The following is an 11,596-nucleotide window of genomic DNA, read 5'->3' as shown; positions in this document are numbered from 1 at the left end:
GAGGCCCCGGCGTACACAGTAGGCTTAGGCTTACCTAGGTTTAGGCGTCGGCTCGGGCTCAGGCTCTGTGGCTAACGATCCAGGCGGCGTGTCGCATCATAGTTTAAGCACCTCGACCACGTCTTTGCACAATATCACCTACACATCACCAACACCTCACCTTGACCTCACCTTGACCTCACCTTGGCCTTAGCCTGCGACTTTGATCATCCACCATGGCCACAACCACACAAGGACCCGGCAGCGAGCTCTCGCCCAACTTTGCGCCCTTCTTTGGAATGGTAAAGGTCTCTCCATCTCTCGTGCCCGCGCTGCGCTAACATGTTCGAACAGGCAGGCATTGCATCTGCGGTATGTTGAGCTGCACTCACCCCACGCCCACGGCTTGTCGAACATGCTGACCGCCTGCGCCCGCGACAGATGATCTTTGGATGTACGGACCTGCAACGCCGACACCCCGTGCTGCAATGCTAAGAGATGAAACAGGCATAGGCGCCGCATATGGCACTGCGAAATCAGGAATCGGCATCGCCGGTGTGGGAACGTACCGTCCAGATTTGATCATGAAGGTCTGCCAGTGGACTCATCCAAGCCTTGCGCGGGTTCTGATGCATTCTTGACAGTCCCTGATCCCCGTCGTCATGTCGGGTATCATCGCCGTCTACGCCCTGGTTATCGCCGTCCTCATTGCTGGAGACATGGGTCCGCCGCCACAGCAGAATTACAGCTTGTTCACAGGGTTCATGCACCTCGCCTCCGGCCTCAGTGTTGGTCTCGCAGGTCTGGCCGCCGGATACGCCATCGGTATTGTCGGAGATATGGGTGTGAGGTGCTACATGCAGCAGAGTAGGATCTTCGTCGGCATGGTGCTTATTCTCATTTTCGGAGAAGTCCTGGGGCTGTATGGGCTGATTGTAGGCTTGATCTTGCACTCGAAGAGTTGAAGGGCGAGGTTGTCGCGAATATGGGCAGAGAAGGAAAGGGCTCCAGGCTGGGGCTATCGTCGCGTGAGCAAGCCGTGGGCTTGGAATATACACGTTGGGCTTGTCTCGACCCTAAGGACTACCAGGTAGCCTAGCACGGCCAAATGTAAATGTGCCTCCGTCAACGCTACATCTGTTGTTCTGTTCCTGTATGACTATTCTCTATACACCTACTGCAAAAACCTGCCCACATTCCCGCCAATATGCTTCAGGTCCAAGAGGAAAGTGTCATGTCCGAACAGACTGATATCTTCACCCAGCTCAAAATGCGTCACCTTCTGATTCCCCGTCGCCCGCAACGTCTCGGCAATCTCCCTTTGCTGCCACGCCGGGAAGAGGATATCGCTGGCCACGCCCATCACCAGAACAGGATGATCCTTCAGCCCTGCCAAGCCCCTGACGAGATCCAGCGGCGGTCCACCGTGCCCCGCGTCGACGGCCTCGTCCATGGGCGCAGTGGAGACCTGCTCCTCGTAGTTCTTGCTCGGCAACGTGAGACTGCACGATGGGTCACTCTGGGGTCCGGTAGCGCCACTCCGGACGCTGGACAGCTTCGCCTGGTTCTCCAGCCGCCTGACCCTCGTGGCCTCTTGGTGCGCCCAGCCGAGATCGAACAGATCCATCGCCTTGCTCACGTACAGCAGCGAGTTCGGGTCGTATTCGAGCGAGAACTTCTCGCCCGCGTGGTCGAGGTACGTCTCGATGAGGAAGTCGGGACACAGGGCGGGCGGCTTGCTGGGATCCGCCCTCTGTCGCCCGAAGCGGTTCTCCCACTCCGGACCGCTGCGGTATGTCACGGTGGCGATTTCGCGCGCGAGCTTCATCCCGGAGTGGGGCGGGATGCCGTCGTAGTAGAAGCCGCGATTCCAGTTCGGGTCCATCATCAGGACCTGTCGCTGGGTGTGGCGCATCGCGATGCTGTACGGATGACTGCGCGCACAGCCGGAAATGCTGACGATTTTGCCCACCCGGTCGGGAAAGTGCACGCCAAACGCCAGGCTTTGCATCCCACCCATGCTCGCGCCGACGCTGGCGTACAATTTCGTGATCCCGAGGCCGTCGAGAAGTCGGGCCTGCGCGCGGACCATATCGTCCATGGTCAAAATGGGGAATCTGGTCGCGTATCTCTGTCCGTCCGACGGGTCTGTCGACGAAGGACCCGTCGACCCGTAGCACCCACCCACCACATTCGTGCAGATGACGAAGAATTTGTCCGTGTCCAACGGCGCTCCGGGCCCGATGAATTTCTCCCACCAGCCGGGCTTGGGATTTGCCTCGGTGCTGTGTGCGTGACTGGAGGCCGACAGACCGGTATGTAGTAATATGGCGTTGCTCTTGTCTGCATTCAACGTCCCCCAGGTTTCATGGGCAATGTCAAACTCTGGCAGTATCCCGCCCCAGTCGAGTAATATGGGCTCGTCGCTGTGGAAGACCATGTGGCTTCCCGTAGTGTAGGACGGTTCTGGGCCCGAGGCAAGCGACCGGGTCTGCAGCGCAGCCGTCTTTTGCTCCTGGGCGTCCAAGCACGGAAAGGACATGGCTGGGTTCGACGACACCGGAGGCTCATAGTTCTCTTCGTCTCGCACTGCGGAGGCTGCTTGAGCACGGCGAGGCGCTCTCGTGTGCAAGGAGGCTGCATTTCTGATCTGCCATCTTGTGCCTCCTACGGGGCTTTTTAGGGTGGCAGCAGCATTGGAGTTCAACGGCTTCGAGCCCCGACTGAGCAGTCGTGCTGCGATCTGGGCGCCTCGAGGAACCGCCATGTCGAGGTATACTGGATGTGAGAATGGCAGATGAGAGAGAGGAAGCGGGGTGTCCCCACGACACACTTTTCACAATAGGATGACATGCATTTCGAGCGACTCCGAGAGCCGTTGATTACTGTACAAAACCAGCGAGTGTCAAGAGGCGAATCTCGCCGACGCAGCGAGCACGACATCGTCGACCAATCATCTTGCGCCGGTCGAGCCTCGTCACGTCTCCTCAATTCTCAGCTTCACCCGACGACGACGCCCTCTGCCACTCGGAATGCACTACAATGTCGAGCAGGAGTAATAGCTGTACTGCGTGTCGGCACGGAGAGAGTCTGGGTGCTGCCACGTCGGCGTGCGACTTTATGGAAGCTAGGAGCTCCGAAACCTCCTGAAGCCACCACACATCCCCTCTTCATGAATCTCGCCTACATCGGTCCATCCCCGAGCCTTGGCTCCTCGTGTTCCCTCTCGGCGTCGCTGCATTTGCAAATGCCCAGACGTGCTGGAGCTGTGCGTCTCGGCTGCTTCCATCGTCGATGAGGCTGTCGCCGAGAGCTTGGTAACGAACAAAGGACGCCACTTACCCTACAGTTTCGCTAATGTCGGTCCAGCCAGGCTGAACTCCTCACGAAGGCTCGCTCCAGAACAAGCTTCAATTGTGCAAAAGAATACGATATACACCTTGCACAAGGCCTCTGTTTAGTGAGATCGAGCCTTCCGTCCGTCCTGCCGCTGCTTCATGTCGCCAGTACCACAATGGTGAGCCAAACCTTTCACTCAGATACTGGGGCGATATAGAACTACAGAAAGACTCCACACCAACACCGAGGTCCGCTCGCGAATCTGACCTCCCCGCTGTCCTCGGCGTCGTCCACATCTCCAACGACGATGGTCCAGGTCGCCACAGTCTCACCGCCCGTAGGCCAATTCGTGATCCACACCCTGCTGCAAATCGCGGGCTTCGCAGTAGCAATTGCCTTTGGGGTATACGCTGTCAGATCCGTCCACGCCGCGGTGCTCGCGAACAGCTTCAGTCGGGAGGCGAACAGCTTTAGCCGCGAAGCCATCCAGCAGGCGTTGGCGGCGAACCAACTTGCCCTGCTCGCGACGTGCCTGCAGGCAGGGAACCAGGTGAGTCGCTGTGGCTGTCACGGTCACAACAATCCAGCACAAATCGATCGCATCGATCGCATCAATCGCTTCATCTCTGACTCTCTCTCTCTCTCTCTCTCTCTCCACAGACCGAAAATCAGGACATCACCGACATCTGCTCCCGGATCATTAGAGGTGCTGCAGACCTCCTACCCAGCGCTGCCTCGTCGTTGTTTCCCGATTTACCACCGCCTCCGTCGTCGAGCAGTTCCCCAGGTGATTCGTCGAGCACTTTATCACCTCCGACGCCGACGTCGACGCGATCGCCATTGCCCACGCCAGCGCCAACCGATCCCTTCCCTTCAGCCAATCGCTCGTCGGTCTCTACCGGCGCCGTCGCCGGCGCAGTGATAGGATCAGCCCTCCTCGTAGCCACAGTGTCCATCACCTGCATCTATATCCGCCGCCGCCGCCGTCGAAGAGGACACAGCAGCCGCCGCGGCGACCATGATGACTCCACCGCGGCTCCTACCCCTTCTACTCCTACTACTGCTCCTAGGCGCCGACCCGCCAGCAGCTTCGGGTCCATTTTCAGGGAGGTCTTTATGAATTCGACCATGACGAGCTGGACTCCCAGCGTAGAGGAGGACGTGACGACGACTAGGGATGAGGAGCGTGGAGGGCAGACTGAGAGGCAAAGGGAGAAGTAAGTGAGCTTTTGGGTCGGGCTCTGGCCCTGGCTCTGGCCCTGGCTCTGGCTCGAAGTCCCAAGTATGCATCCGTTTAGCTCCAGCTCCAGCCCCTAGCTTTGACTGTAGATCTATTGTTTATTGCTCTGGTCAGAGCGTCGATCCTACATGGCGATGATATGTACGTTGATTTGGGGGAATGGAGAGTTTAACCCCAGAGGACGAGGTCTATCGAGAGAGCTTAACGTAGATAACGCAGAGGACGAGGTCTATCCGGAGAGTTGGAAAGCTTGACCAGTTCTGCGTATAACTGTATAGTACCCGACTAGCTCAACCCCAGGGCATGGCCTCAGCTACAGTATGTTCGGTATGGACCGATCGTTCCATTAGATGCCCATCAATTCAAGGTGAAACGGTAGATAGAAACAGCCGTGGAGGCAACCCAGGTAAGCGACGTGACTCTGGTAGAATGTCTCTGTTTTCATCGCTATAGTTACACAAGAATCTCCCCTTCGCTCCGTGTTGACACGGACATGGCGCCGCATTTCTGCCCCCCCCCCCCTCGCACAATGCAACGCTTCCACTTTATCTTGCTGTTTGCTTACAATTAAATCTGCTCGGGGTATCTTGTGCATGTAATAGAACGACACGTGAGATGGTAGGGTCCTTACCCCATAATCCAACGCAGTTCCGACCTGGAACGCGAATCCGTGAAGCGGTCGAAAACCATTCCGACCTCGCGCACCTTTAGCTTGCTCAATCCTCCTTCTTTTCACCGTTGTTTCCTCGCCCGTCGTCGTCGTCATCTGGCGTAGGGCTAACAATGATCTCCGGTGGAGGCTGCGAGGCGACGGGACTCAATGTCCCGCCAGAAGACCGCTTGTCCTCGGTCGGTGAAGTCTCGTCATTCCCACCATCTAGCTTGGTCGTCGACTCTGTTGGTGACTGCATGGCCGAGTTCCTCCCCACGCTGCCCGTGCTCTGTTGTGCGGTCCGGCGTCTCATTCTCCTGGCCTTGCGTTCTTCATCGGCTCCGTCCCTTCTCCTTCGGACATCGATCTCGTCGCCAGCTGAGGGGGCCGAACTTCGCATTTCCTGCAGTGCTCTCAATGCTCGATCGGCCACATCCTCGCTTTCGCTGACATCGCCCTTGCCGCTGGCGCCATCCGTGCTGAGGTTGTCGTCGGTCAATCTTTCTGCGATAGTGAGACCACGACTCTCCTCAACACCATCTTTGACTGGCAGCTCCGGAAGCTGTTGGCCACTCGCGACCCTCAGGTCATGCCGTTCCTTGAGCCGAGCACGCCTCCTACGGTCACGCTGATCCTTGACCTGGGGTGCCGCAGCCCGCAGTTTCTCAAGCAGCGTCTCCATCGCACCGTTCGCTGGAGGACTGCCAGGGGTCTCGGCACCACTTGCTCCGCCACTTGCATTTGCAGTGCCGGCGGCTCGCTTTCTTGCCAAGCTGGCCTCGAGCCGCCGCTTGTTCTCCTCCAACACCACGTTCTTCTCTCGCGACTTCTTCCACTCGGTGACGAAACCACCCAGTTTGCCGAAGAACTCTCGCCGAGCATTCTCATCTTGGTTGTCTTCGCCGAAGAAGGTCATAATATCGTCATACGTCCTTGAAGCCTCTTCCAGGTATAGTTGAAGCTGGTCCGCCTTGCGCCTGGCCTCTTTCATAGACCTTTGCACAACCTGCGCAACTCGATCTTGAGGATGGAACTTCTTAGGGTCACTCAGATTGCCGGCATCCAAAGAAGACTGGACGTTCTTGATGTTCTCGATGTATTTCTTCGCGTCTTGCCGAAGCTGGTCGACGTTGAGTTTCGAGGCGGCCACGACACCGGTAATCTCTTCGACAAAAGGCTCCCACTCTGAATATTGATTCCGAACAATCCGTTCAATGAGATCAGCAAATGTCGTTTCGTTCTTGTCATCCTTGACCATGCCCAACCGAGCAAGAGAGCTGAGCTTGAAGCCGGAAGCTTGCTTGTTGGAATCGTTCATGTAGTTTCCAATGTCAAGAATGAGACCCAGGACGTTCATGAGAGATGTCGAATCACGGATAGCTTCGGAGACATTGACCACTTCCTTCAGCTTGGCGGAGATGTCATCGTACTCTTGTTCGTAGCTTCGTGTCAGAGCAAGAGCTCGCATCCTCGCTTTCCAGTAATGGTGCAGCTCATATGCCGTCTGCAGATAGATCTGATCTTCCCTGGTCAACTCGGACGGATCTTGCTCACGCTTCGATGTCAAAGCGTCCGGTCCGGTCCAGTCCTTGCTATACGGCGCCATCAGCTTGGCAATGTTCTCGGGAATGGTGCAGAGATCTTCTCGCTGCAGGAAATCCATGACCACGTTGTTATCGAGCACCTCCCTGTCGCATTGAATGATCTTTCGCACGACATCGTCAGCGGAGTCATTCTTGAACTTGGCCATCGAGACGTGGAAATTCCGCATCATATCAGAGCTGATGATCTGCTTCTTGTCACTCTTGCCTTTGCTACCAGCCCCGCCGATTATCTTGATGTCCTTGGCGATGAAGAGCTTCTCGACCTCGTCAAGGACACCCTTGCGTTGAAGTTCGCGGTATTTCTCTTCTTTAGATTCGTTGCTTGCGTTCTCGGCCCAGACGGTGACTTGAGGCGTGTCGACTTTGTCCCAATGGAACGCCTTGAGCTTCTTCTTTGGACGCATGACAGGGTTCTTGAGCATAGGCACGGCAGCAATAGGTGACTGAGGTAAGAAGTGTCCGTGTTGAGGACCCGGCATGGGAGGAGCTCCCGGAGGAGGCGGTGGTATCGGAGATGAGGGGCTCATAGGCAATGAGCCAGGAGGTGGTGGCGGAGGCGGGGGAGGGCCTCCAGTGAATCCGGGTATGGAAGGAGAGACGGGCATGCCGGGAGGTGGAGGTGGAGGCGGTGGCGGAGGAGCTCCAGCTTCGAATCCAGGAATCAACGCAGGGCTTGTAGAACCTGGACCAGAAGGTGGTGGTGGTGGGGGAGGTGGTGGAGGAGGACCGTTAAATTTGGCCTCCTCTGCTCGTCCCTCGTCGGGCGGCGTTCGGGGGGACTCGGACTCCAGGCTTGGATGTGTAGGACCAGTTGTGACACCAGCGTCTTCCGCATCGGCATCGGCGGGTGCTTCGTCGCTGTCGTCGTCGATCTTTTTGAACTTTGAGGCCAGTTCGCCGAGCAGGTTATTCTGCTGGTTCTGCTGTTCTGCGGTAATCTTCGGTCTCTTGAACTCCACAAGTCTTGGCTTCTCGTAGACGACATCGTCGTCGAAATCTGACTCTTGCTCGGCCTCCTCGCTGATCGCAAACGCCTCCAGTGCTGCTCTCCGAGGTCCCTTATGAGCATTACTTCGATGGACGCTTCCCATAACACTTGTCGTGAGGTGTCGCTTGGTCTTCTCCTGGAAATCGGCGTCAATGGCATCGTCCATCTGCTCACGAAGCTCCCTAAGCCGGTCGGAGGGTCCGGTCTGGTTCCAAACCTTTCCTTCAAGCTTGAACTGTGTCTTGGTCCGCTCCAGGTTGCGCTCCAGACGGTCCATCAACTGCTGCCTGTCCAAAATGCCTTGCAGCTGAGCTGGATCTTGGACCGCTGCCCCCTCCTTACCAGCCCGAGAAGCTGCAACGTCTTGAGCATCGCGAAGCATCAGGTAGAGCTCTCTTGTCTCCAACTCATTCCTCTGCAATTCTTGGGCTCGGATCCGTTGAAGGTCTGCTACTTCGGACTTGAGTGATTCGGCCTGCCTTTGTTGCATTTCGATTATGCCAGCTTGCTCCTCAATCTGCTTCTGCAGTTTGGCGACCAGCCCGTCAGCGCCCATGGCAATCTGGGCGGCCATTTCGTCTCGTTCAGCGAGCGCTGCTTCGGCAATCTGCCTCGATTCCGTGGCTTCATCGAAAGCAATTCTGGCCTCGTCGTCGGTATGCAACTTGTCCATCAGACTCTGCACCGTAAAATTCAAGCTCTGCTTCAAATCCAGATCGGGCAACCGCCTGTCCATCGCAACGTAGCTGAGCATCGACTCCACAAGCTGAAACATCCTTAAGCGGTCTTCTGCGTTGTTCTCCCTAAGTATCATCATATGCTGCATCGCCGAGATGAAGTAGTCTTGCGACCTCGAACCCTGGATCCTCTGCATGATCGCGTCTGTGATTTGCATTGGATCCGTCATGTCCTTGACGTCGCCCTCGATGCTCTCGACCATACTGCTACCATCCCGTTGTAGTATATCCTCGTAGTCGATGGCTTCGTTTTCCCGGAACTTGGCAATCTGTTTGTCGATCACCTCGTACTGGAACGATTCCATCTTGGTCAAAATCCGCCTGATACCACATGCGATGAATTGAGCTCGTATATGGCATCGTAGTTGCACGTCCCGTTCCGGGGCATCGATCAACATGTTGATGAGGACAAGGGTCGCCACGGCGTATTCCATGAGAAGATTTTCCATGCCAATACCACCGCTTCGAACCTCTTCGCTTGCGCCCACCATGCTGCCCATCTTGCCGCGACCATCGATGGTGACTTCGACGATTCGCATCCACGCATCGAAACGACCGTTTTCGCTCATTTGATTCTTGACCTTGTCCATAGACTGGAGCACTTTGAGGTGGCCCTGGCCTTCATCCCAATGGCAGAGGAATGTGAGGATCTCGCTGATGAGCTTTCGGGTCGTCAATCTCGGCGAAATGAGACACGCCGCCAGAGAAATAAGGACCTGGTCGTGTTTCAAGGCATCGTCGGCGCCATACTTGTTGTTCATCAGTGCCTTGAGGCATTTGACGATATCGTACTCCCGTTCCAGGTCTTTATCGCTAGAGTTGGCATTATTCGCTGGAGCTGGGCCATTGGCCTGAGGTCGATTGATCTTCGTCAGCACGCTGGTCAAGGCAATTTGACCTTGTGCTTCAATAAATGCCTTGACCCAGATGATCGGCTGCGTGCGCAGACTGACACTCAGACTCTGCAGCTGCTTCGACGTGATAGTGTTGTCCAGGATACGCTTGACAAACCATTCTGGCGTGCCTTCAACGTCCTTTGCGATGGGACCGTCGACCGTGCCGGTCTGTCGAGCCTGCTGTCGTCGCTTCTGCTCGCCTTGCCATTCCGTCAGCTTGTCCTGGTGCACGAGAGTCCATTTCTTTGCCGGCGCGTATGCCATCATTTGTCGCCTCGCCTGCTCGGGCAGATTCTGCCATCCACGCTTGTGCATGAGCTGCAGGAACAATTGTTCGATTTCAGCGTCGCTCTGCGGCTTGGGGAGATAGAAACCCGCGGGGGTGAAAGACGTGGTCGAACTAAAGGGTGAAGCTTGTTGAGCCGGCCACCCCGAGTGCGAACTGATCTTCGAAAGCCTGGAATGAGTCGGGGAAATCACTGTTACCGACGAGTCGGAATCTTGGCGTGAGGGCATGGCTGTTCTGGTTGAACTCTCGGAGGTGAAGAGGCTCGAACCCCTCGTGGCCGTGGACGCCGTCGACTTTATGCTGGCGCCATCAAAGGACCGTCTTTGGCCTGACATCGAGTACGAGTCATTGGTGGACACTGAATCATACGTCCCGTGCTGGGTCCCGTTGCTGCTTCCAGGTCGGCCCCATTGTTGATATTTTGTGCCCCTATCACCTGCTTGGCTCGACGCCATTGTGATGCCACCCGTGCTATTGCTTGTCGCCTGAGGAGGCGGGCGAGGCCCGGTAGGGTGGGACGAGCCATTTGACATGCCATTGATGGCTGGGTATTGGTGAAAGTCCGATCCCCTGGCGAGTTGAAAGGGTTGAGGTTCCTTTCGCGCGGGCACTTGGTCGTCGCGCGGGAGATATTCGATCGCCACGGGCGCGTGGCCACCCGAGGTGGTAGCAGAGTAAGGGATCGAAGTAATGACGCCGGCGGTCATGTTGAGACCCAACGTGTCGGCGTCCTGGCCGTCGTTGGAGGCTACCGACTCTCTTTTCGAATGACGCGACCCCCACGAGCCATTGGTGTTGGAGGAATCCAGACTTCCACCTCCATCATATCGGCCGTCACCCTTGGTGTCTCGGTTGCGTCTGAAGAAGCCTCCTTTGCCTGCGGACGACTGTCTGGTCGTCTTTTCGTTCGAATTTACCTGGGGCATAATCGATGAGGCGCGGGTGAGGGAACAGAACGCATGTGTCCAGTTGTGCGGTTGTTGTTGCCCCGGAAGGGGAAGTCCACCTGTTTGAGACTTGCCCTCCTCCCCTCTTTACAGATCTCCCTGATTCTGTGACGTTCTCGGCTTCGGCTGCGGGACGGTGGTTATCCTTGCATTGTCACTGCGCTTTTCTGACGCCGATGCAGCTGTCGTCGACAACTCGACAGGTCTCCGTCCGATGTGCACGTGTCTTCGGGAGTCGCTCGCTCGCGGGTTGGGACAAAGAAGCGAGCTGGTGGCTCAGCTGGACACAGCGGTAAACAACCGACGGGGATTCCGAGAACAAAAGCAGGCCGGACGGTCGCGCAGGTCAGCGAAAGGCAGGAGGCCACGAGGTCAACAAAGGAACGAGCAAATGCTCGCAGTCGACAAACGATTGAGCAAGGGGACAAGACGCCGTTGACTTCGGCGGGCAGTTTGTTGGAAAAGTCGTAACGGCGGAGGTGCAGGCGACGGTCTAGTGATGGAAGCCGCTCAGCAAATGGCCGAGAGCGTCCTTGCAGTTGGTGGCCTCTGGGTGGATGGATGCTTCCCGCCAGGGGTTCAATCAGATGGGATTTTAGGCATGCGCCAGGCCGTCGGCCATTTACGCAAACTCCATTGCTTAGGCGGCTTGCTCTCCCTGCACCAATGGTTGCGGTTAAACGATCCCCTACTCGGGCTCCCTAGAGATGGGATCAGCGCCCACTAAAAGCGTGGCCCTGCCTCTGCCTTCCAGAGCTAAACCCAATCTCAATGCTCTCCATGCAGGCGGTACAGCGGTCGCATCTGCAGACGAAGCTCCATCCAAATGCGTTATGCGTTCTTTATGAACGGATTCCTCCACACAACTAGTCTGGTTCTGATGTGCCGCCCTGTCACTTCCCGTAGAGTCTGGCTTCTGACTGCG

At 56.7% G+C, this 11,596-nt stretch overlaps 4 protein-coding genes across 4 annotated transcripts; 2 read left to right on the top strand and 2 right to left on the bottom strand.

Moving 5' to 3' along the window:
* Positions 1 to 215: 215 nt before the first annotated feature.
* On the top strand, positions 216 to 944 carry G647_04781 (V-type ATPase, C subunit; the record flags this gene model as incomplete). Its single annotated transcript, XM_008729118.1, has 4 exons — positions 216 to 281; positions 334 to 355; positions 421 to 569; positions 624 to 944. 4 exons carry the CDS (start codon positions 216 to 218, stop codon positions 942 to 944), a joined length of 558 nt encoding a protein of 185 aa, XP_008727340.1.
* A 209-nt stretch (positions 945 to 1,153) lies between these two features.
* G647_04780 (homoserine O-acetyltransferase) lies at positions 1,154 to 2,746 on the bottom strand (the record flags this gene model as incomplete). The annotated part of the gene is made up of 1 exon (XM_008729117.1): positions 1,154 to 2,746. One exon carries the CDS (start codon positions 2,744 to 2,746, stop codon positions 1,154 to 1,156), a length of 1,593 nt encoding a protein of 530 aa, XP_008727339.1.
* An 879-nt stretch (positions 2,747 to 3,625) lies between these two features.
* Positions 3,626 to 4,539, top strand: G647_04779 (uncharacterized protein; the record flags this gene model as incomplete). Its single annotated transcript, XM_008729116.1, has 2 exons — positions 3,626 to 3,868; positions 3,979 to 4,539. The coding sequence occupies 2 exons, from the start codon at positions 3,626 to 3,628 to the stop codon at positions 4,537 to 4,539; spliced, it is 804 nt and encodes a 267-aa protein (XP_008727338.1).
* A 735-nt stretch (positions 4,540 to 5,274) lies between these two features.
* G647_04778 (uncharacterized protein) lies at positions 5,275 to 10,650 on the bottom strand (the record flags this gene model as incomplete). Its single annotated transcript, XM_008729115.1, has 1 exon — positions 5,275 to 10,650. The coding sequence occupies one exon, from the start codon at positions 10,648 to 10,650 to the stop codon at positions 5,275 to 5,277; it is 5,376 nt and encodes a 1,791-aa protein (XP_008727337.1).
* Between the last annotated feature and the right edge of the window lie 946 nt (positions 10,651 to 11,596).

Source organism: Cladophialophora carrionii (assembly GCF_000365165.1).
Source record: "Cladophialophora carrionii CBS 160.54 unplaced genomic scaffold supercont1.4, whole genome shotgun sequence".
In the NCBI taxonomy this organism is placed as follows: domain Eukaryota; kingdom Fungi; phylum Ascomycota; class Eurotiomycetes; order Chaetothyriales; family Herpotrichiellaceae; genus Cladophialophora; species Cladophialophora carrionii.
The sequence above is the reverse complement of the archived record's forward strand: the minus strand, read 5'-3'. Positions and strand labels throughout refer to the sequence as shown.